The 23,955-nt window shown below is 54.2% G+C and overlaps 1 protein-coding gene across 1 annotated transcript in view; it reads right to left on the bottom strand.

The window, feature by feature from the left end:
- Positions 1-4,586: 4,586 nt before the first annotated feature.
- The window catches only part of NOTCH1 (notch receptor 1), a 44,892-nt gene continuing 25,523 nt past the window's right edge, over positions 4,587-23,955 (bottom strand). Inside the window, 26 exon segments of the mRNA XM_052814881.1 lie at positions 4,587-7,802; positions 8,260-8,357; positions 8,470-8,617; positions 8,965-9,260; positions 9,990-10,155; positions 10,432-10,522; positions 10,878-11,094; positions 11,729-11,877; positions 12,677-13,105; positions 13,842-14,413; positions 14,966-15,078; positions 15,190-15,447; positions 15,762-15,894; positions 16,092-16,276; positions 16,516-16,669; positions 16,815-17,016; positions 17,180-17,408; positions 17,869-18,021; positions 18,379-18,498; positions 19,501-19,614; positions 19,939-20,084; positions 20,339-20,531; positions 21,311-21,421; positions 21,755-21,988; positions 23,042-23,155; positions 23,755-23,868. Of these exon segments, the coding sequence (XP_052670841.1) occupies positions 6,333-7,802; positions 8,260-8,357; positions 8,470-8,617; positions 8,965-9,260; positions 9,990-10,155; positions 10,432-10,522; positions 10,878-11,094; positions 11,729-11,877; positions 12,677-13,105; positions 13,842-14,413; positions 14,966-15,078; positions 15,190-15,447; positions 15,762-15,894; positions 16,092-16,276; positions 16,516-16,669; positions 16,815-17,016; positions 17,180-17,408; positions 17,869-18,021; positions 18,379-18,498; positions 19,501-19,614; positions 19,939-20,084; positions 20,339-20,531; positions 21,311-21,421; positions 21,755-21,988; positions 23,042-23,155; positions 23,755-23,868 (6,209 nt within the window). The 3' untranslated portion in view covers positions 4,587-6,332.

The raw sequence follows: 23,955 nt of genomic DNA on the forward strand, positions 1-23,955 counted from the left end.
CTGGGGCGGCTGCGGCCGGCGGCCGGTATTTGAGCTTTCCCGGGTCTGCTCGGCGAGGCCTGGGCTGCGGGCGTGCCGAGGGGGGGGGAGACCCTTCTCCCTGCCAAGTCCGTGCCCGTAACGGGCCTCGCTCCCACCGGTCGGGGTATGGCGGAGTGCGGCCCTGTGTGTGTGGGGGGGTCCCGGTCTCCTCAGGCAGGCGCCGGGCACAGCGGGGTAAAGCCCGGCCGAGCGTCCACCGGGATTTCCGAGCCCTCGGGTTTCCCGGGGCGGGTGTAGTGGCGAAGGTGACCGCCAGGGCGGGACAAACGACCGTCGGGCCCGCGGTGGGCCTGCGCGGCGGGCGGCAGCGGGAGGCCGTTCTGTCAGGGCGGGAGGTGAAGGCGGAGGGGCCGGGGGGGGGAGCAGGGCGGTTCAGGAGGGACTGTCCCGGGTCGCTGAAGCTGCGAAAGAGGGAAAAACTGGGGGGGTTCGGTTGGTTGGTTGGGTTTTTTTTGAGGAAGGCCGGCGTACGGGTGTCCGAAGGCTGCGGGGTGGCAGATGCCTCGGTTCAGCCCTGCTGCACACAGCTATCGCCGGGACTCATTAACTTAAAGGCTTATAAAAGCACTTCTCCAGAGAAACATATGTTTGCGTGGGTTTTCGGTTTGGTTTTTGGTTTGTTTTTTTTTTTTTTAGGCAAGATCGTAGCATGGTATCAACCAGTTACGTGCAAGTCTAAAGCTTTTACTCCGCTCCGCTCTGTGTCCTAGCTCTGGGTTGAGGGTCTGTTTCACACAAACGCGAAGGTTTTGAGGCGGGAGTCCCAGTTCAAACGGGAGAAGGATGTGTCATTTACAGGCGGTGGCCGCTGTGCCGGTATTGTCACACTCCGCACCCAACAACAGGCCTTGGAGGGGAAAATACAAACGACCTAAACAAACATCTTAATCAAGGGTCATTATCAGCACAAGAGCTGTTTCTGCACGCTTGATCATTAAAGCAGGGTAATATCCTCAAAGCCCAGTGCAAGCAGGGGAAGCACTACTTTGATGCTGGTGTGGGAACCAGAGGCAGCACTGTGATTTTTAAAGTGCCTTTCATCTCCCTCTTTTGTAGGAACATTCTTATAAACCAGCTTGTCAAATACAATTTCCCTACACAGGCATGAATTGCAGATAAAGCCCTGGTCCTCCCTTGATACTTCCCCCAACAGGTGTAATCTGAGGAAACATGATTTTAATTGGCCTGATTAGCTTTCTAAAAATACATGTGTATTCTGTAAATACCATCAACAGCTTACATCTGTATCTATAGCTATATATTTACATTACATATCTAACCCTCCTCTTATACACCTATACACATACATACAGAATGCAAACACTAATGATGGGATCTCACCTTTGCTTTCTCCTGGTAAGTATGTGATAATAAAGAATTGTCACATTAAGACATTAAATCCTTTTTTACCCTGAAGCTTTCTAACTGATTTGCTGTACTCAGAAAATGCAGCCAGTTCTGGACTTGAGACTGACCCATTACAAATCAAAAGGCTTGCTGGTGGGCAAGAGGACAGCGTGTGTTCTTTTTTCCTGCTTCATCAGCTTACGTGGGGTCCAACCCAAATGATACTGACCTTTTCCCGTTAAATTCTGATAATTTATTCAGCCTTCAGGTTGCAGGCAACCATAAGCACAGCCCTGCCCCAGGAGCTCGCTATTAAAAGGATCATTCTCTAAGTTTAGAAACAGGGAAAATGGCTAAAGGAGAGTTTCTCTTATGAGTATAGGTATCCTGTACCAGGTTAGCCAACTCGGACAAGCTGAGCTTTATTTATTTACTAATTTAGTTGCTGTGATTATTCAAACTACCCCAGCCACGTTAACCCGTGTGTAATTTGAGAGAGGCTACACCTTAGATGAATTTGGCTCCTTTTGTACATTCTTAAGGGGGTGATTTGAGCTGCAGTAACAATTCAGCAATCAGGGTTCAAGCAGCTGTTAGCAACTTTCTGAGCACACACCAATAGCCTGGAGGTAAAAGCAATACAGAGTAGCAATTTCTAAATGTCCCATCTAATTGAGCAGGAAAAATGAAAACAAAGAATAAAAAAACCCCAAGCCCTCCAGCATGTAAACAAATAGTTCAGATGCACCGATTCCTCATAGCATCAACGTATTTGCCACCGGAATAGCTCGGTGCTAATCTTGTCTTATGCAAACACTTCTGAACCCTTCCCTTGGCATGGGATATAATTTCAGTGCTTCTCAGCCTTTTTCACCTGGAATGCTAAAACAGCTGCGCTTGCCATGACCCATTCATTCCTCAGCATCTTCTGTTGACTCGAGAGCTTGAAATTCGGCTCCCACCATCTTTACCAACGTGAGGTAAAGACGAGCTTGTGGTTGGACAACATGGGTTGGTTGGAGGGGATTGGGGGAAGGCAAATCCTTCTGGATAGAGGGTTGGTGGGAAAGCCCTAAGTGTGGAGGGAGTGTTTGAAACTGGGGCCATTTCTCTCATTTCTCATTTAACTTTGCCTCAGTGCCAGCTGGGGATCTGTGACCCCACTATCATCCCATATACCCACTTAGGAAAGCAAGAACGAGGGACTGGCAGGAGTTTGTGGGTCACCAGACGCCTTCATAAGTGTAAGAGTCATTGGGGGGCTAAATGCTTGAAAACTAAACTGCGTATCCGTACTCCTCACTGCTTAGAAAACCTTTTCTGACTTCTAGTTTGAATTACCTTGTGGCCAATTTATTAGTATCAATTCATGTGCCAATGCAGACCTTTTTGTTTTGCCTCTTTCCCTGGTATTTAGCCCTCTTTCCTCATTCTGTCCCTCTGACCCACCCTCATGGAAAATTATGTGCTTTGAAGCTCCTCACTTCTTAAATGAGCCACATATGTTTAGTTGTCTCTTGCAATGCACGTTGTTTTGCACATCCTCATAATCCCTTTTTTTTTTTAATCCATTCCAAGCCAAATTCCCACCTTGACCATAAGTGGTGAGAGTGTTGCACACTTAGACCAGGTAGGAGAGAGTCTTACTAACACCTCACGTTGGCGTGAGCATCTCCCAGTCTCACAGGCAGCACGGAGGCATGGGCATAAGCACTTGGACGCGTATGTGTGGGAGAAGCCTGGAAAGATAGGCTGCGTGGGAACATTGCTGGATGTTCCCAGACGCGATTCATGGACAGCACATGTGCGAATCACGGTGAAGGCAGACACAGTTCATCTAGCGTATCCCAGATGGGATGCAGCGAGACACGACTAGGGGGAAGAGCACGTCTCAGGAAGCCCATCTCCAGGGCGCCCCTTGGAGTAACGAGATCCTCAGTGGCAAACCACATTTTACAGGGGGGAAAAGGGATTTGTCCTCAGTTAAAATACCCCCTTTCCACAGAGTTTGCAGGGAGAGCACACTGGCACATTGCCTCCCTGACCTCTGAAGGCGCTGCGTTTCCCTGCTGCTGGGTGGCACGTAAAATGCCACAGCTGTAGCACCAGCTTCTGACTGGTTGTACAGCAAATATCTGGCAGCCCCAAACCCGTCTGGGGCTGGATACTGGGTACATGTACACACATGCCCACTCCCTCCCCGGCCATGGAGTGGAAAATACCAGCGTTCCCGGAGTTACCAGGCTTATCTGATTTGGGAGGAGGTCCACAGCTTGGCTATTTATAGCCAGTTATTTGGGGACTTTGCAGCTGCATTTGGACTACAGAGTCCCTGTGGGAAAGAGAAAGAATTAAATTAAATTACTGCAAAAATCTTGAGTGCAGCAAGGACAGCAAACATTTCTGCGGGGTGTTTGTGCCTGGAGTGGCATTAGTGAAACTTTTGCTCGGGTGCTGCTGCCCCTCAGCGTTGTCGCTGGATGGCTTCCCAGTTCCTATCTGTGCAAGCCACCACATCTGAGCGCCCAGCCATATGCTCAGTGCGCTGTGTGAAGTAGGAAGCCTTATATGTAACTTTTAACACCACTCGTAGGGGGCTCTGTTTCCATAGGCACTATGTAATTAAAAGCACGTGGCCACTTTTTACCCTTGGCCATCTCATCAGCCAGAGAATGCTCCTAAAAAACTGATCAGAAAGCAAAAGTTTTAAAGTGACAGAATATAGTACTTTGAACATGTGTGAGTGACGGTCTTTAAAACAACTTTTCAATGTTTCCCCTTTTAGATCCTGACCTAATGGCAGAGGTCTGAGAGGACATCAGAACATCCACAGCACAGGTAAAGGGCTACCTGGGCAGAGCCCATCCTGGCTGAGAGCCTCGCAGAGCTCCTCCTGCCTTGCTCAAACCAGATGTGTCAAGCTGGTGAGAGTTTTGCACAAGTTAAGGAGAAAGTTTCATTGTCCAAAGCCCTGCTCTGATCTTTAACTTAGAGAACAAGATGTTAGGAAAGTGCCAGTACTTTGTGTGGAGAGGCAGCCCTGCAGTATTGAAAGACAGCTGGTATCAAGCCCAGATTTCAACCAATCCATAACAAAAACACTAAGTTGCAGTTTTAGTAAAATCTAGATGCCCAGAAGCATCATTTATTGCAAATCAGTTAACCAAAAAAAATACATCATTTTTGCAAACTACAACTTTGCATGTAGATAACTTTATTACAGAAGATATCTTTTCTTAAACTACACTCTAGTTTATAAAACATAGGAAGATTCAACACCACGTGATGTTTTTATCACTCATATTAGGCATGTCACAATAACAATGGTCTGAAATGTTAACTAAGATGAGTGCTCAGCAAGGCGCTGTGCCTTGAGAAATATCTGTTTTATTTGGTGTTCTAATAAAAAGGAATGAGGAAAAGGAACCCTTTTCTTAGGTTTTCTTGATTAACTGCTCTCTATTTGCCTGTCCCATACGCATATCTAGTCTTAGGGTGTCTGCTTGCCTTTGCACCCGAGTGAGTGATATTCCAACACCTCTATAAGGTGATATATTTATGATATATTTAAGACTTGCTCATTTAGATTTTTGAAACAAAATCCACCTTTTCTTAAAAAAACATATTTACAAACATTAAATCTGCCACAGGCTTATACTATATTTTACATGATACACAGAAAGAGTGCACATCAATATAAAAAAAGATGCATCACTCCAGACTAACAAGAACAAAATGTTAACGTTTCACAGCACAGACTCAGCTGTGCTGTCCTTCGCCCTCCTGTTTAGCCAGTCCAGCATCCCACCAAAACCGGCAGCGCTTTCCACTGAGCACCCAGCAATCGTGCTGCCAGAGGAGCTGGATACGGGCGAGCACTTAGTGGTGGCAGTGTTATAATGCTTTGTAATCTCACTCAAGGTTGTCTGCATTAATAGACACGCCTTCTTTAAAATAGGCAGGCCATCCTTAAAATAAGGATGTGGTTTACAAGTTTATATTGGCATTTATTTCTTAAACAGTTACTCAAATGCAAACACGAAAACAAAAAACAGTAAAGATATTCAAAGTAAAATTAAGTCTCCTTTGTGTATAAACTCCACAGTTATGGGTTTGGCATATACTCCGTAGTTATGGGCTTGCTCTCTTAAAAGTTTGGCAAATACACTTCTTTTTGGTGGGGGACAGTGTTCATGTTTTGTAGGGGTTTTTTTAATCTTAGAACCTGTTCTTACAGGTCTATAATCCTGATTATTTTTTTTTAGATCATAAAAATCATTTAAATATATATTTTTTTATATATATAAAAACAAGAGAGAACAAAAATTTCTATTATCAAGGCAAATGTACAACTATATAATACTGAAATTTAAACAAAGATTCATGACTGGTACCATAAAATGTCTTCTCAGATATAATAGCAAAGGAAACATTTTAAAGTACATTTCGAAAATCCGTCCATACTTAATTTTTTTTCCCCCTAAGGAGTGGTATTTTTAGTCAATTTTTCCTTGCCCTTTTCTTTCTCACCTCTCTTTCTGAGTTGAAAGAGAAAAAAATAAATTAATGGCATTTCAGAATCACAAATCGCTGCCTATAGCTTTACATAAACATTTCCTCTCAAATCAAACACAATGAACCCCCCCAAACAAAAAAGAATGTCCTATAAAAACCTAATTTTTTGATTTCTTGAAACACAACTGGTGTCCCACATTGAGTTCTTAACAACAGAACATATAAATAAAAAGGCAGTGTTTTCATGTAAAATAAAAAGTACATAAATAAATACTAAAAAAAAAAAGGAATTAATTTGTCTTTTTCTTTTTTTATAAAAACATATTTAAAAAGGATCCTTTAATAAAAGCATCCAATGTCCTTTTAAAAAAGATCTCCCTCAAGCTTCTAACTCCCACTGAGCGCCAGCGTCTCTGAAACACCGTCTTTTACTTGAAGGCTTCAGGGATGTGTCCCATCTGTGACTGCATACTCGTGGGAGGGCTGGAGATGCCCTCGGACCAGTCGGACACGTTGGAGTGAGGAGACGAGCTGGACCACTGGTCCGGCGACTCCGGAGATGGCGTTAGGAAAGGGTGGTCGGGCACCTGGAGCTGGTGGCTGGGGGTGTTGTCCAAGGGGGAGGAATAACTGTGCTGGGAAGGTGGAGTCAGAAACTGCGTGGTGGTCATGGGCTGGGCGAGGGAGGATGGCAGAGACGTGGGCAGCATCTGGGAATCTTGAGGCAGGATCGTGTGGACTGCCATGGTACTGCTGCTCACCGGCTGCATGTCGGGCTGGCTCAGCTCGGTACCAAGGAAATTTTGGCCGATGTGGCCGCTCGCATTGGAGCCGGGGTTGTGATGCTGTTGCGGCTGCTGCTGCTGCGGCTGCTGCTGAGGTTGCTGCGGCTGCTGCTGCGGCTGCATGTTTTGCTGCTGGAGCTGTTGCTGCTGCATCTGCTGTAGCTGCTGGCTCTGCATCAGGTGAGGCTGGGAAGCCAGCCGGGTGTTGGGCATGGCCTGGTAGCTCATCATCTGCGACAAGCTTGTGGTGGGCAAGCCGTTGTGCAGGGAGGTCATCATGCCGTGTTGAAGGTTCTGCGTCTGCTGATGTGCCCCTGGTTGCATGTTGCCTCTCATCGGGTTGTACTGATTCTGGACCATGCCGTTCTGCAGCCTGGTGAGCCAGTCACACTGCCCGTTCAGACCGGCCGCTCCGCCGACAGAGAAATTCATCGGGGCATTGCTCATCACTGTGCTGGGGCTGGAGACGGGGAGATGAGAGAGACGTGGCGGCACCGAATCGAAGGCCATCCTGCTGGAGTTTCCCATGGCCATATCCTGCTTCCCCGCCATGTTGAGGTGATTGATGCTCATGTGGGCATCAGGCATGCCTGGCAGATGATTCAGAGGCATGGAAGGGGACTGCTGAAATGGAGAGGTCATCAGTGGAGGAGAGGCGACATCTGACAGGTACCCATGGGGCGACTCCAGGGAGTCCACTGGAGACAACACGCTGGAGTTGTCAAGCAGACATCCTTTTCCATCTTGTGATTTTTTCCTCCGGGCTTTGAGGTCTTTGGCATCCTTGCCGTTGCAGCTCAGGCCCTTGGTACTCGGCTTCCTGGCCTTCTTGCCCTGGACGGCAGGTTTCAGGTTGCCGATGTAGCTGTTGGGAGAGCAGAGCGGTGGGGACAGCGTGGGTGCTCCCAGCGGGCCGTTGTGCAGCGGTGGGCTCCGCACCAGGTTGTACTCGTCCAGCAGCCTCACGATGTCGTGGTGCATGCGCTCCTGGGCGATGTCCCGTGGCAGCCGGTCCATGTGGTCCGTGATGTCGCGGTTGGCAAAATGGTCCAGCAGGACCTTGGCGGTTTCGTAGCTCCCTTCTCTGGCTGCGAGGAACAGTGGGGTCTCCTCCTGGAAACCCAGCAAAGATGGTTAGGTTTAAGTTCACAGATTCTCCTGGCTAACACTATCCTGAGCTCCATGCCCAACACCATGCAGATGGGTGGCAGAGACGGTAATCATCTCTCCTCTGGTGTGGTGTTCCTGCTGCTTCTTCCCACCCTGCTAAGCCATATCCTTATACTGATACCAAACCAGGAACCCTATGAGTGACCCAGAATATGTGAGGAGATGGCCACACGAACACTGTATCATACTTCTCACCAAGCACAGCACAGCCCCTCAACATCACCCGTAGGATCAAATCCCACAATGCTTCTTTGAGCTAAATCCAACAGCTTCATTCAGAGCAGAACAATCAAATCAGAGTCTCAGTGCCAGACAGTGTTGTATTTTAGGCAAAGATCACCCTTTAACAGACTCCCCAAACGGTTCTTTCCTTGTCTACGTAAGTCCGGGAGACCCCTACCTTATTGTTCTGCATATCCTTATTGGCACCATTCTTCAGGAGGACTACGGCGGCTTCAACATTATTCACAGCAGCTGCCCAGTGCAGTGCCGACTTGCCTACGGAGGAAGACCACGAAATACAACACGCATTAGTGAGTGGTAAGAGTAACAGCAAGCAGCCCTTTCCTTCCACCTCTGAGGGAGCCTGTGTTTTAGTTGCCTGCAGTACCTAGATCATCCACAGCATTGACGTCTGCATGGCAGTTGATGAGATCGTCCAGCATGCCCTCCACAGCCAAGCGAGCGGCCAAGATCAGAGGAGTGGTCCCGTCATGCATTCGGGCGTCGAGATCGGTTGCCCTGTTCCTAATCAGGATCTGCCACAGCACAGGCCAAAACGCAGGAAACACAAACGTTAGGAGGGACAGACAGCAGATACTCCAGCTACCCAGGTCTCAGGACCTGCAAGCCCCTTTCCAGAGGCTGGTCCCTCCAGTCCCCACTCCCAGTCTGGGGCTGCACATCCGAGGGCAGCTACGGGGTTGCTGTTTTGCTGTGCCCTGCCCTAAGATAATAGGGGCTTCAGTTTTCAAGACTTTCACCCCACGCTTTCTCAGGGCAAGCTGGAGACCCTGCGATAACCTCAGTTGTGTGACTGACTCAACATGTAGCACCAGTACTTTCCCCAGAAAACCCCGAGACTGGTGGCGAAAGGATCAATCACCTGGAAGACTCCTTGGGCATCGGCAGAGACGGCGGCGTGGAGGGGTGTCCTGCCCATGTTATCTTGGATGTTTGCATCGGCACTAGCTTCCAGCAGGCGCTTGGCAGCATCCGAGCGGGAGTACCTGGCAGCCAGGTGAAGCGCCGTCTCGCCAGTGCGGTCAGTCTGGTTGTGTAAGCTGGCGCCTTGGTAAATGAAATCTGAGATGACGGCGGGAGCATCATCTTCCTCTTCGCTATTGCCAGTCTCCAGCCCTCCTCCACTGCACGAGGCGATCATGAGAGGGGTGAAGCCATCTGAAAAGCACAGGGGAACTTGGTGAAAAAAGGCTTTTTACCCTTCTGTAATGCAGGCGGCTCAGCAAGATGCTCTGTCTGCGATAGATGCTTATTCTCGTGGGTGCATCAAGACCGAGTTCCTGACTGGTTCTAAACATCAAACACGAATATCCTTCCTCTGATATGGATCTGAAATTCCTTAGTGGTATCTCACCGCTCGCTGATTTTCCTATTTCATCTGCTACCTTGCACACTAACATGTAAGGCGCAATTTATAAGGAAGGTTGCTCAAAGCAAACTTGAGTACGGTACAGCACAGCCTTAAATATTTGTATTATTTCAGAGGACAATTTCACAGATGTGGGGAAGACCAAATGTTTGTAATAATTTAAAAGCCTATTAACTACTAATATAGTTAAAAACCTGAAAATAAGATTGTGAAATGTGCAGTTTGGTGGGAGGAGAGGAATCTAGGAGTGGCAGAGAGATAAACTGCATGATTTAATAGGTACTTCTGTATTCTCTAACTTCCGTCTCAGTGATTAAACAAAAGAGATCTCATGGAAAGCAAAACGTGACAGGGTCTATCTCTAAATCACGCACAACAACAACCATGTGATGCAGAACGTGAGTCCGTACTAGAAATGGAGACAGGTAGGGCTGTCTGGGACTGCTCATCTGCAAGGGGTAAGGGAGGATTTTAGATTAGCTGACAAGCAGCACAGAAGTGAAAGGAGTCCACCTTACCAGGACCTCTGACGTTGACATCCATACAGTCTGCATCGATTTCCCCCTGCGGTGGGGTAGGTGCCATGGAGGATATGCGCAGGTCAGCGGCATCCAGGTGCTGCTGGGTCCACTGCCTGTGATCCGTCTGATCGTCCGTGTCAGGCAGCATCGCCTGCTCCTCGAACTGAGGAACGACAGCGGGAAATGAGCACCGAGCAAAGCGCACGAGTCCGGGTGCGAGGAGGGGGCTGAGCTCTAACGTGGGAAGCTCTGCAAGTCTCAAAGGTGAGTTTGTCACACGCGGGTTTGCAAAGGAGCCTGCAGCAGCGATGCGTAGTGCAGACTGGGCCCCCCAGGGTCCCTCTGCTCTGCTGCTTTCCGCAGCGCTCTGCTCCTTCCGTGACAAAACCCAGCGAGTGACGACTTGCAGCACAGAAAGGGAATGTGGCAGTGAGCTTACCCTGAACTTCTTGGTGTCCAAGGTCTCCTCATCACCCCACTCATTTTGGTTGTCATCCATCAGCGTGCCATCTGAAGCATTTTTGAGGGGTCTTTAAAAATAAAACCGCACAAAAAATTAGCTCCTCTGCAGGAACTAGTCTGTGGTGGACTCTGCTTATCTACATGCACAAACCGAAAGAAGAATCAAGAAGGCAATTTCCAGGAGGTTCCCCTCAGGTTGCCCTTCATTTTTTGCCAAGTGCAAACGGACCACGAAGCATTTAAAAACCTCCTCCGGATGGGAACACTGCTTTCCCCATGCAGAACTTTAAGAAACCTGATTTTTCTCCTCCCCGCTATGCCAATGTGATGCACTAGAGAACAAAACTCCAATGGTTTCTTTCAGAAGAGCCCCAAGCAGCCCCGCTGCACTGTGTTTAATGGGTTAGTAAGCAAATTACTCACTTCAGTCCAACAGAATCCTCCCCAAGTGGTTCTCGTCGCTTCTTCTTGCTTGACTCTGTCACTTTGAAGCCCTCTGGGAACCAAAGCTGCCCATGCTCCCTGCGCCGCTTACGAGACACCAGTACTCCCACTCCAAAGAAAGCAAGCAAGACCAGCGCAGCCACCACCACGTACATAGGATACAGCTGGGAGTTCTTCGTGGGCTCAGCTGTTTCACCTACAAAACAGTGGGGCACAAAGAGATGCTGAGACATTAAGCTGCATAGCAAACCAGTGACAGAGTGGAAATGAAGGAAAATTAGTTAATAGAGGTACCTAAGTCTGATCTCAATCAGCCCCCCCAAAATAAGGTCATTTTATACGCTATTAATCAGAATTGCAAACTATCGGCAAATTCTCGGCTGCACAAGCCAGCCTGCATCAGGAGACAGCTTCACTTTTTTCTCCTTTAAGGAAAAGGATTAGCAAACTTCAAATCATTGCGCTTGCATTGAGCTGTTAAGACAAAAGGATTTAGGGGGGATTTTCAAGATACAAACTTCAACTCCTTGCATGTCACTGATTGATTGGAGCTGGTTGGGTTTTCTTTTCTTTTCTTTTTTTTTTTTTTTTTTAATAACTTTTATAGTGATAATGATTTTGAAATAAGTCTGGAATAAGCAAAAATAATAAACTGTTTTTGCAATTTTTTTAAGAACAGACTTAAAGCAAAAAAAAACCAAACCCAAAAACGATGCAAGGTTATTAAAACCAGACTGTGCTCAAATGCAGCCAGCTGACAGACAACTAAACACGGGTAAGGCTGGAAAGTTTTGGCTGTCTCTCCTCCCCAGCCGACCAGCCATACTTACTTTTAACAGCTTCTATTTTATAGGGTATGTTCAGGTTGCCAAGGGAGGCCAAGGCACCCAGGAACGCCGCCACATCGGTTGCACTCTGGAAGCACTGGGAAGACGACTGGATGCACTGGCGGTTATCAATTTCCAAGTAGACAATGGATCTGTGCGAGAGAAGAGTCAATGAGAAACACGGAGCAATGACCACACTGAGAAGACAGATGAGCCCTATCTCCCTTCCCTCCTTAACCCCCCATCAGTGGGAACTGGAAGGTGGGAACCCATCTCCTTGCTTCCCTGCGGCCCAAGCCCTCCAGCTCACACTCATGGTCTATTGGATTTGCCTCAATGAATACTGTGAAATCTAACTCCTCATCTACAGGAATGGAAGGGAGTCTCTGCTTCACAATGTTTTAGAATTACCCAGACACTACAGTATCTTAAATAATGCTGTTTGGGAGCCTTCAGATCTTTTCAGATCTGTTTCGGTGCTCTAACTCCTTTGCTTTCAGTGGCTTTTGATTGAGCCCACAGAGAGGGAGAAGGTTAGATCTATATGTTTACACCAAAGATCTCCAAACACAGTTTGCAGTAATTGAGTTTTACAACAAAGCTCTAGAAAGCATTTCCCAGGGAGAAACTGTGGCTTAACTTAATGACTTCCTGAAGTCAGACAGTCGGTCAGGCCAACCTCTGCTTCCAGGTCCCACCCAGCCCAGCCCCGGCTCCCAACAATACACAGGACTCCTTCAATCGTGAGAGTCGCTGCAGCATTGTATCAGGGATTGCTGAGCGATCACTTGCTTTTCCCACATGAGAGCAAAATCCGGTTTCTATTCACATAGAAAGCAACGTCTAAATACAATTATCTGGCCTACATCCTTCCCTTTATAGCGTGTTACTATTATCAACACAGAAAACAAATGCTGCTCTGTGAAAAAGGAACCCATTGGTCCCCCTTACCCTCTGATGTCCATCTGATCGAGCTCCCTCTTCTGCCTTCTGCCAGCCCTGGAGTAGAGGCTGCTCTTTACTTTGTTGATGACAGCACTAGACATATCTGACCAGTCCTCCGTTGACCTCTTGATATAATGCTTTTTCAGCTCCTCCTCATTGCCGTAATATGGAAAGATCATATACTCTCCCTTGGGGTTCTTCTTGAAGACCACGTTGGTGTGCAGCACGCGGCTCAGCTCCCGTAGGAAGTTGAAAGAGTTGTTCTTCAGGTTCTCGGGAGTGATCAGGACCACCACCACCAGCGTGCCATCCGCAAGCTTCTCTGGCATGTTGTTTGCACAGTCCAGACCATCCCATTCGCACTCAAAATTATTGCAGCCCTGGTCACAGTGACCATCTGAGAAGTGATCTTTGCAGTACTGATCATACAGAGGGCTGGGCAGAAGAAAAAGAAAGGCAGAAGAATGAATTAGACCAAGTACTGTGCATATTACCTATCTGCTGAGAAAAGAAGCAGTGGTCCACAAGGACCTCTCTTTTGTATAAATATTCTTCATCCTGATAGACACTAAGCCAGTTTACACAGAAGGCAACTGTTTCATGCAGCGCTGTGAAGCATTCACCTCTGCAGGTGAAAGATAGCAGCTATTAAATTGTAAGTTGCAATTTAGATGTCACAAAAAGGGACAAATTACTGTGACTTAGAGAAGACACGGGAACACAGAATAAGTTACTCAGACCAGAGTTTGTCCAGGAATCTGGGATTAAGTTCCTGCTGTTGCCAAAGACAATGTTTGGTAAATGCCTGGATGTTAACATCATCATGTTTTCTGGCTGCTCTTCTATCTGGGGTGTCCCTACACTGAAACTCACTGTGTTACTACTGTGAGTTGGAGAATTCACTTCTATGGCGTGATACAGGCAAGGACGGGGAAACCATCTGGAATGAGCCAAACCCAGAGAGCTTCCAAGCGTATATAAACTCAGTAAGATGACAGGGAAATGTGGTTGCTTGAGTTGCAGCCCCATAGGCAGCAGAACAGAACGTAGAGAGTGAACAACAACAGGTCTACACTTGGAGCTTCAGCAGATGCAACCAGAAAATACCCCAAGACGATCAGCACAGAGGTCATGGCTTTAAAACAAGAGGGTCAATGAGCAAGTCACTTACTTGCACTGCCCTTCATATTTCTGGCAGTCAAATCCATCATACAGGCAGCCAGCGTTATTGCACTGAGAGTCGCACTTGCCATCGTTGAAGTACTTCCAGCACTGCAGAGACTGGGAGCAGTTCTTCCACGGGTCGTTGAAATTGAGGGAGCAGTCGCCCCCATCCCAGCCACAGGCATGGTTATTGCATTTCCCATCGCAGATCTTGTTGCCGGCATACCCCGCGCAAACTGCGATCTCGCACTTCTCCTCAATTTTGGGTGGGATGATATCCTGCCCGATCCCACCTTGGAAATCAAAGTCAAGGATGTGGCAGTTGAGGCCGTTGAAGTTGGCAGGGCAGTTGCAGCGGTAGTAGGGGGAGGCATCGCTGAAGAACTCGCAGGTGCCCCCGTTGTAGCAGGGGTTGGATGTGCAGGGGCTGCTGGCCGGGTACTGGCACTCAGGACCCGTGAAGGCCGGCGTGCACATGCACTTGGAGCTCTTGTGGATGGAAATGCAGGTGCCACCGTTCAGGCAGTGCAGGTTCCCACAGGTGCGGGAGTCGTTCTCGCAGGTGGCACCCACGAAGCCCTGGGGAGGTGACAGCAAGGAGGGAATCAGAATCACTGACGCTCTCCTACGAGCAGCCTAACACACGCGTGTGTTCTGGGAAACTCGGCACAAACCCAGTGAATCAGGACACGGCTCTGGTGCGTCCCCTGAAACTAGTGATGGGTAAGAATAATCTAGAATGTAATCCCCGTTACAGCATCCCCCTCAAAATGAAGGGAGCTCTTCTCCATAGCTGCCTGCTTCACCTTTATGTGGTGCAAATAATGGTCAACCAGGGAAGAGCCTGTCCTACAGAGCTGTGCGTCATACCTGCAGGGCTCAGCCACCTCTTTCTCCCTGACCCTAAGCCAGTCTCCTTGCAAGTGAGCAGGGTATGTACATACGGATACACCTCGCTCCAGCGAGCAGCCACAGTAAAGCATCTTCCCCTCCATGCTTACCCCTGGCTATCCCAGCCAGGGAAGCCTCAGGGGCTCAACTGGCCCCCTGACTGCCCCTCTGTGCAAGGGGCTGACTTGCAGGGCCCGTGCAACATCCCACGCTCAGAGCTGGAGAGGAGCAGGCACGTACCGGGGGGCATTTGCAGATGAAGCCACGGCCGGTGTTGCTGGCAACCGCACACGTTCCGCCGTTCCTGCAGGGTTTGCCTTTACAGCCGTCCACCACGGTGTCGCAGCGACGGCCTGCCGAGGGAGAGGAGCATGTGAGAAGCAGAGGAAGGCGTGCGAGACGCTTGGGGTGGCTGGGGGGGCTGCAGGACGGGGTGCTGGGAGCGGGAGGGACGCAGCGCTCACCTGCATAGCCAGGTCGGCACTCGCATTTGTAGTCATTGACCCGCTGCACGCAGTTCTGGGTGCCGCGGGCGTCGCAGGGGTTGGACAGGCACTCGTTGACGTCTCCCTCGCAGCGCTCCCCTACAAAGCCAGGGGGGCAGATGCAGCTGTAGCCACCTACCCGATCCGTGCACTTGCCATTGTTAAAGCACTTGGGCCCCAGGGTGACAGGATCAAAGAAAGGGCTGCAGTCATCCACATTGATCTCACAGTGCACCCCTAGAGAAATGGGGGAACAACCCACACAGCTCATCAAACAGTATCGGGGTGCCTGGTGGTCGCTTGTGTGAACCTCCCCTGCGAAGGGGCTGAGCCTGACCAATTCAATGGCAGTCTGAGCCGCCGCGCTGGCAGGAGGCACGCAGCACCGCGCAGCTCACGTCCAAGGTTGCATGGCCTTGATGGCTAAGCTCGCAGGCAAACACAAACCTCTACCGTTGCATTTGCTTCCGCTAGCCCAAGCAGCTAATGAGCAGATACCGAGGATATCTGCACTCGGCCCACTAATGCCCCAGCCTGGGGAATTAATTTACCTTGAGTTCCTCTGGGGCAGGAGCATTTGTAGGTATTGATGAGATCGATGCAGGTTCCTCCATTCTGGCATGGGTGGGACAAACACTCATTGATCTCCTCTGAGCAGTTAACTCCATGATAACCAGCCACACACTGCAAGGAGGGAAGAGGGGAACTATCAGAGAGGTTCACTCAATTCCCACATGGCTGCAGGAGCACAGCCAGCACCCCAGCCTTCAACCCTCTAAAGGGGCACCGAGCCAGCCTGAAGCTGGGGCAGCTCCTTGGGCAGCAGAAAGGCAGTAACTGGTGCTTTCTCCCTGTACATCTCCGTCCCCCGCGGCACTCACCTCGCAGGAGTAGCCTCCCAGGTAGTCTGTGCAGGTGGCTCCATTCTGGCAGGGGTTGGGGGAGCACTCGTCCACCTGCTCCTCGCAGTAGCTGCCGGTGTAGCCGGCCTGGCAGCGGCAGAAGTGAGTGTTGCCGGTGTCCACACAGAGCCCCGAATTCCTGCAGAGATGTGCTACATCGATACCTGCCGGGGAGAGTAGAGTGAGACGCGGGGACCTCGGTGACACCCACGCGCCGCAGGGACGCGTCCTGGGGATCACAGCCAGGACCGCAGCCTCGGGGGGTGCAATCCTTGAGATCGCTCTGGTTGTGCCAAAGAGCCTCACCAAGAGAACTGAGCATGTCTCTGCTCAGAGCCCAACACGGGGGCAACTGGAGACCCCTCCCCAGCCCTGTGAGGCCGTACACACGGCAGGGACTGACCTTGCTGCTTAGCAGCCACCTCGCAGGAGACACTGGGGACATCGCAGTAGAGCCCTGTCCATCCGCTGTTGCACTCGCAGCGGTACAGGTTGTTGGTCTGCCAGCACTTGCCTCCGTTTTTGCAGGGAGAGGAATCGCACCAACGCACCAGGTTCTGGGGGGAGCAGAGCAAGGGACGGGGGTCAGGACCCAGTAGGGCTTCTGCAGGAGTGGAAGCTGCAGTGATCCCCCAAATCCCCACAGCCAGCACGCACGGACAGGCGCTGGGGTCAGCGGCTGACGGCCCAAGGCTCCTCTACCTGGCAGTTGAGCCCGGTGTATCCCTGCGGACAAGTGCACTTGTACATCCCGTAGCTGTCCTGACACGTGCCCCCGTTCAGGCATGGCTTGGAGTCGCACTCGTTAATGTCATGCTCACAGTAGCTGCCCGTGAAGCCGGGCGGACAGACGCAGGTGAAGGTGTTGATGCCATCCACGCAGGTCCCACCATTGAAGCAGGAGCTGGGAACACAGACATCACATCCCAGTGAGTCGCCGCTGGTCGTGCTCCACGCCAAAGCCCCCACAAACCGGCCCAGGGCTACGGGGCAGCGCAAGGACCTCAGCCCCTTGCTCCAGCCCTGACAAAGGCTGCGCCCGCGGCAGGAGCCGCGCAGGGCTGTACCTCTCCGTGCAGTCAGGCGTGTTGTTCTCGCAGTGGATGCCGCTGAAGCCGGAGGGGCAGGTGCAGGTGTAGCTGTTGACGCAGTCGGTGCAGTTGGCACCGTTCTTGCAGGGGTTGCTGGCACACTCATTGATGTCTTCCTCGCACTTGGGCCCACGGAAACCAGCCAGGCACTCGCAGAAGAACGTGCCGACGCCATCGGAGCAGGAGCCACCATTATGGCACGGATCTGGAGAGGAGGGACGTACGTGTGAAGATGCAATGGGTCCAGCCCTGGTGCAGCAGCCCTGCCCGGGAGCTGCCCCACAGCACTGTCCTGGCACATGTCCCCTGGCCGCGTGGAGGGATGGGACAGAGCCCGTGGACCAGGCAGAGGCTGGGCCAGCCCCGCCGGGGGACTGGGCACAAGGAGGGCACATGGGACATGCTTGCTTACTGCCCACCCATCGCTCTCTCCCCCCAGCCTCCTTCCTGCCAGCTCTCATCTGGCCTTGGACTGACGCAACTCAACCGGGACATGCTTGAGATGGCCCAAAAGCCCGGGCAGGGCTCGCAGCACGGCCCAAGCCAAAGCAGCGGCCGAGGCTCGCCCATGCATGGGAAGGAAAATCCCAGCCCCAGGAAGGGCAACGAAGCTGACGGCTCGGGGCCAGGCTGAGCGTGGTCCACGGAGCAACCCCTGCTCTTACTGGGCTTGCAGTCGTCGATGTCGGTGTCACAGTTGCGGCCGGTGAAGCCGGTTCTGCAGGCGCAGCGGTAGCTCCCGTTGGTGTTCTGGCACGTGGCCCCATTGCGGCAGGGGCTCTTCACGCATTCGTTGATGTCAATCTCGCAGGTCTGACCTGCGGGACAGAGCGGGACGGGGACCACGTGGGCTGGAGGTGCTGGCGAAAGCCCCCGGGGACGACGATGATGTCTTGGGCACCGCTCGCACCAGGGTGGGAGCCCTCGCAGCAAACTGCCCTCACCGAGGGGTGCGGGTGATGGCCGCATCCCATCCACCCTGCCGAGCCGTGGGGCAGGTCAGGACCCTCCCCGAGGCCGGGCACTGTGCAGGGCTGCTCCCGTCTGGCAGGACACGCAGGCAGCCACCTGCCCGCTGCTGGTCCCTGGCCACCCTCCCTCCTCTCCGTCTTTCACTCCCTGAGCGGCCGAGAAGCGCGGGGTGTGCTGAACCCCCAGACGGGCCATGCCCCTACCTTGCCAGCCGGATGGGCAACTGCAGGAGAAGCTCTCGTAGTCTTCCGACTCCCGGCACTCGCCACCGTTCTTGCAGGGGCCGCCAGCGCAGGGGGCCAGCACGTCCTCGCAGGTGGCTCCTGCACAGGCACAAGCACCCGCTGACACCCGGTCTGAAACGACGGCTGGCCCAAGACCCTGCCACCCCTGTCCCCTGCCCTGGGCTGCTGCCAGCCCTGGCACAGGCTCTGGGCTTCCCCACTGCCCCCGGGCAGCCCAGCTGGGGCCATCTCCTCCATTCCTGGTCCCCCGTGACCCCGGGCCCCCCACGAATCCTTTAAGCCCTGGCAATCTGGGTTGCGTTAAAGCGCTGCACACTTCCTTTGGCAGGGAAGCGCCGCTCGGGGTGTCTTTCCTCCCTTGCACTCCCCGCCCCGGTCCCTCTCAGCCGCTTTTCCTGTTTACGTCCAGCCAAGGGACACGTTCCCTCCGAACCCTTATCTTCCCTGTCAGCCAGTATCTCCCGAACTGGCCTTTGCTATTTTCCAGAGCCTTCCCCTCCCCGCCTGCCCCGTCCCCGTCCCCCCAGAGGTTTCTGTGGCCACTGCCGAGGGCAGGAAACAGCTCACGGCTTCCTGCAATTGTGCACCGGCTGCGGCTCTGCGCGAGCGGAAGCAGGAGGCCGGCAAACAGGAATTGGCTCAGCAGAATCCCCCAGACCCTCGGCCCTCGGCTCGCTTTTTCCAGCGCGAGCATCGGGGCAGAAGAACGGGGCCACCGGCAGCGCCGACCCCCCAGGGTGGTGGGCTGCGAGCGGGGCGGCCGCCTGGTGCTGCTGCCTCGGGTGCTGGCTGCGGCCAAGCCACCGCCTCGGTGCCCTCCAGGAGGAGGAGGAGGAGGAGGGAGGAAGCTCTGGCTGGCTGGTTCCCAAAGCTCCTCCAAATTTCCTCCAGCTGTGCCGTGGCACGGGGAGGTGGAGCCACGGCCACGGGCAGCCCCACGGCAGAGCAGCGGGAGGGAAGCCTCTACGCTTGGTGCCGGCTCGTTGTACACGCAGAGGGACCGATTTGCTGTCACGCGCGAAGCGGCAGCCCTGCAGAGCCCCGGTGGGGGCCTGGGGGGCACGGGGTGCTCCCCCTCACCTGTGTAGGGCAGGAGGCAGTTGCAGGTGTAGCCGGCGACATCGTCGATGCACGTGCCCTGGTTCAGGCAGGGGTTGGAAGCGCATTCGTTGATATTGGTCTGGCAGTTGGGTCCTGTGTTAAGAAAAATAGATAAAAGCGGCTGTGACGGAGGTGTGCTGGTGGGAACGGGCTGAGGGTACAGTGGGGACGTGGTGACAACGGCAATGGCCCACCCATCACCCTGGCAGAGCCTCCTGCTCTCAGCTCCAGCCATGGGTGCCCAAATTCTGCTGAAGGTACCCAGGCTGGCTGCACTGCCACATCTCCCAACTAGACCTGGGGTCTCCGCCATCCCCACAGCGAAGCCTCCAGCCCATCTAGCATCACGGAGATACCCACCCACAGCTCCCACCGAGCATGGGGGGGACAGGGCAGTGTCCCTGGCTGCGCCCTTACCGCTGAAGCCCTCCCTGCAGGTGCAGATGTAGCCACTGGTCATGTCCTTGCAGGTGCCACCGTTCATGCAGGGATTGGATTCACACTCGTTATTGTTAATGTCGCAGTTTGTCCCACTCCAGCCTGGGTCGCAGTCACACCTGTAGCTTTGGGGAAAAATTGGGGCATAAAGCACAGGATCTGGTCCGACCTAGCCCTGTTGGCTACACCAGCCGTCATTTACCCAGCAAACCCTGGTTCTTAATTGTGCCCCGGCAGGGAAACATCCCCTGGCACTAGCACAGAGCATGGATGAGCACCGGCACAGGGGATGGCTGTTTGCCCTGCCTCTAACCCCGACTTTGCTGGGTGGCCCTTTGGTCTCAGCAGCCCCCCGGCAGCCCCCGCACCCTCAGCCTACCCGTTCAACCCATCGTGGCATTTCCCATGGATGCAGGGGTTGCTGTTGCACTCGTTCACTTCGGACAGGCACTTGGGGTCGTGGAAGCCCTCGGGGCAGAGGCAGGTGAAGCCGTTGATGCCATCCTTGCAGGTGCCCCCGTTGTGGCAAGGGTTGCTGGAGCACTCGTCGATGTTGATGTTGCACATGTGCCCTGGGAAAGCGGGAGGTGAGGAATTGTTACCCCACAGGATGCACGGCACGGCACGGTGGGTGCATGCCACCTCCCGGGGAGCACCCGCTGGGCAGGTCCCCCTCCAGCCACCCGGGGGAACGGCTGCCGGAGGCTCAAATCTCCAGCCACACGTGTGCCGCCTGCGTAGGAGCGGGCTGCTCTCCGGGTAGGGTGACTTCACACCCTGCATCGCCCACCTGGCTTAATTAAACATGACTGGGAAGAGGCTGTGCCCTGGGCTCGTCTGGTCCAGGAGGGAATAACGAAGGGAGCCAGTTTCAGCCTGTAACCCTACCTGCCGCGGCTGACAAAGCCAGGCTTTATTGTGGCTCCCGGCGAGCGGGAGGACAAGGGGCCGCGCGAGTGGGGAGAGGTGGGGGCTGCTCCCATTAAAGCCCTCCGCCATTTCCAGCAGCGATCAAACAAACCAGTCGGACAAGGCGGCAACCTGATACCCATGGGAGTGGGCGCAGCAGGAGTCGAATTCGCGGCACCAGACACCCCTTTGATTTCGGCCTAGAGCCAGGGTCACCCTCCTGAACAAGCAGGAGCACTGGAGGGTGCAAAACCTCCGGCGAGCGGGATGGCAGCATCTCCCCTCCTCGCTGCATCCTCGCCCGGGCTGCGCGGGGCACCACCAGCTGCAGGCATCCCCGCACTGCCGCGGGCACAGGGGACATCCCGGGGCTCCCCGGCGCCAGGCTGGATCCGGACCAGGTCCCCAGGGTGCCACGGTGGCCGCCGTGCCCTGCTCTCACCTGTGTACCCCGTCTCGCAGGTGCACTCGTAGCCGTTGATCTTGTCGATGCACTTGCCGTAGTCGCAGGGGTTGCTGGCGCAGTCGTCCAGGTTGATCTCGCAGTTGGGACCTGGGGAGGAGAGTGGTGCCGTTAAGGGGGTCCCCGGCCCCGCTGACGCGGCAAAACGAAGCCCGCCGGCACTGACTGCTGCCGCCGCTCCACAACAAAGTGCCTCCACCACCAGCGGCTCCCCGGCTCCCGGCTGGGGCGCGGTTCCTGCGAAAGCCGGGCACCAAACCGGGAGAACTCGCCCTCACCGAAGACACCCCAGGCCGGCGCCGGCACCGGGCTGGCTGATGGCGGTGGCCCAGTGCCAACCCGCCCGGGGATGGGGACGGGAACGGGGTGCCGCACCGGCACGGCCGACCTGCGTGGAGCCCCCGGGGGGTTTCTCCCGCTCACCCGTGGTCCCTTTGAGGCAGAGGCAGTTGTAGGCGTTGTTCCTGTCCTGGCAGGTCCCTCCATTTTTGCAGGGCTGGCTCTGGCACTCGTTGATGTTGATGTCGCAGCGGTGGCCCGTGTAGCCGGGCTGGCAGAGGCAGGTGAAGGCGGCGATGCTGTCCTTGCAGGTCCCGTAGTGGCACGGGTCGGGGTCGCACTCATCGATGTCGATCTCACAGTGAGCACCCGAGAAACCTGCCACCAGCGGGAGGGACACAGGGTCGGCATGGGGGACATGGGGTGAGGATGGAGAATGCGGCGTCGGGACAGGGGACACTCCTTCCCACCCCGGCCAGGTGTGAGGCAGTGCACCGGGGTGACCTGACCTGCCCACCTAACCCCACCACGAGCCCCGGGACCCCCGGGAACGGGGTGCAGGCAAGGGAGCACCCTGGCACGCCGGCGGCAGGGCTGGTCAGACCCCGGCTTGCGGGCTTTGTCCCGGGGCGCACAATGACCTGCATTAAGCCGCCTCGGCTCAGGAGCGGGGCCCCGCGCTCGCCCGCGGCTCGTCCCGGAGCGTGCGGGGGGGCCGGCCACAGGCACCCCCGAATAATAACCCCCCCGGCAGATCCTATTCTCCTGGCCAGCTCCCTCCCCGCCGGGTTTGGGGGTGGAGAGCTGAGGACAAAGTACAGCTTTGACTAGACCCCGCCAAGCCCACATAGCAGCTTTTCATCGGGGCTTGGCATTAGCAAGACACTAATTAGAGGCCATTCAGCTGGAAGATTTCTGGCGGGAGCTGCTCCACAAAAGAGCCACTGTTTGCCACCAGGGCTCAAGTCATCATTTTGTGCAACCGCTCCTTGGGTTTCGGTCGGCGAGCCCCCGCAGCCCTGCACCTTGCGTCCCCATAGAGGCAGCTTTATTCCTTCCTTCCTGCCTTCCCCCTCGCTGCCGCCCGCCGCCGAGGCAGGGAGCACGGTGGGACGGCTGCTGCGGGGCCACACCTAATGAGCGCTGGGCTCGTTATGCCCGGCTCCGGGCCCGGCGGGCAGCAGGGCTCGACTCGCTCCGCTGACGCCTGGGAAAGGGACAGTCCTGCCCCATGGGAGTCACATCGGCAGGGACCGACCCCGCTGCCAGGGGGGTTCGGAGACACCCCCCCGAGGCAGGTGCGTGGGGAGGCGGGCACTTGTTCATAATTTGGCAACGTGGTTTTATGGCACATCACGGGGCAGAAGTTGGGTTGTTCGTGGCCGGTGGGTTGGGACCCCTGGAGCCCCCCGGTACGTGGGGACCCCTCACCTTCCGTGCACTCGCAGCTGTAGGTGTTGGGACCGTCCACGCACTTGGCACCGTTCTTGCAGGGGGTGCTGGCGCATTCGTCGATGTCGAACTGGCACAGGTGCCCGTTGAAGCCTGGAACGGAGGGAGAAGTCACGTCCCCGCGCAGCGACTGGACCCACCAGCCTCCCCCCGCCGCCGGGCAGATCCCACCGGGCCCCCCGCGTCCCGGCCGGGGCGCCGGGTTTCCATGGGGATGGCTGCTGGGGGCCCTGAATGCGGGGCTGCGACCCGCCATTGAGAGCATCTTATTTACATCTCTAGAGGAGCAAAGTCTCTGAACTTCAAAACCTCCTTTCACAGATTAACCGTCTCCCCATTCTCCGCTCCACCCCGTGACTTTGACACCGCATTCAAAGCTGCTGGTGCGGCCCCCCCGGCCCCCGGCTCTCCTTCCCAAAGAGGGGCCTTTTCAAGTGCAAAGCCGTGGGGTTTAATCCTCCTTCCCCTCTCCCATGGGCCGGACCTGGAGCAGCATTGCCTGTGCGGAGCTCAGCCCCTCACCGCAATGGGGGAACCCCCCACCAAAAGCACCGAGAGGTGCTCAGCGCACTCTCCCCATTTTGGGGGGCTCCAAAATTTAAGGAGCCCATTTTCGGCTCCTTCCCGGCTCAAGCTGGGATGCATCATGGCTTTGTTTCTGCCGCGATGGCAGTGGGACAGATGCCACGTACCAGTGGGGCACTCGCAGTGGAATTCGTTGATCTTGTCGAGGCAGTCGCCGTTGTGCAGGCAGGGGCTGCTGGCACACTCGTCCGTGTTGATCTCGCAGTAAACCCCCTCGTAACCTGTGGAGAGACCCGGCACACTGTCAGCGCCACAGCACGGAGCTGGCACAACGAGCAGGATGGGCAGGTTATGCCAGGGCACGTTTG

Source organism: Harpia harpyja, chromosome 19 (assembly GCF_026419915.1).
Source record: "Harpia harpyja isolate bHarHar1 chromosome 19, bHarHar1 primary haplotype, whole genome shotgun sequence".
Classification (NCBI taxonomy): domain Eukaryota; kingdom Metazoa; phylum Chordata; class Aves; order Accipitriformes; family Accipitridae; genus Harpia; species Harpia harpyja.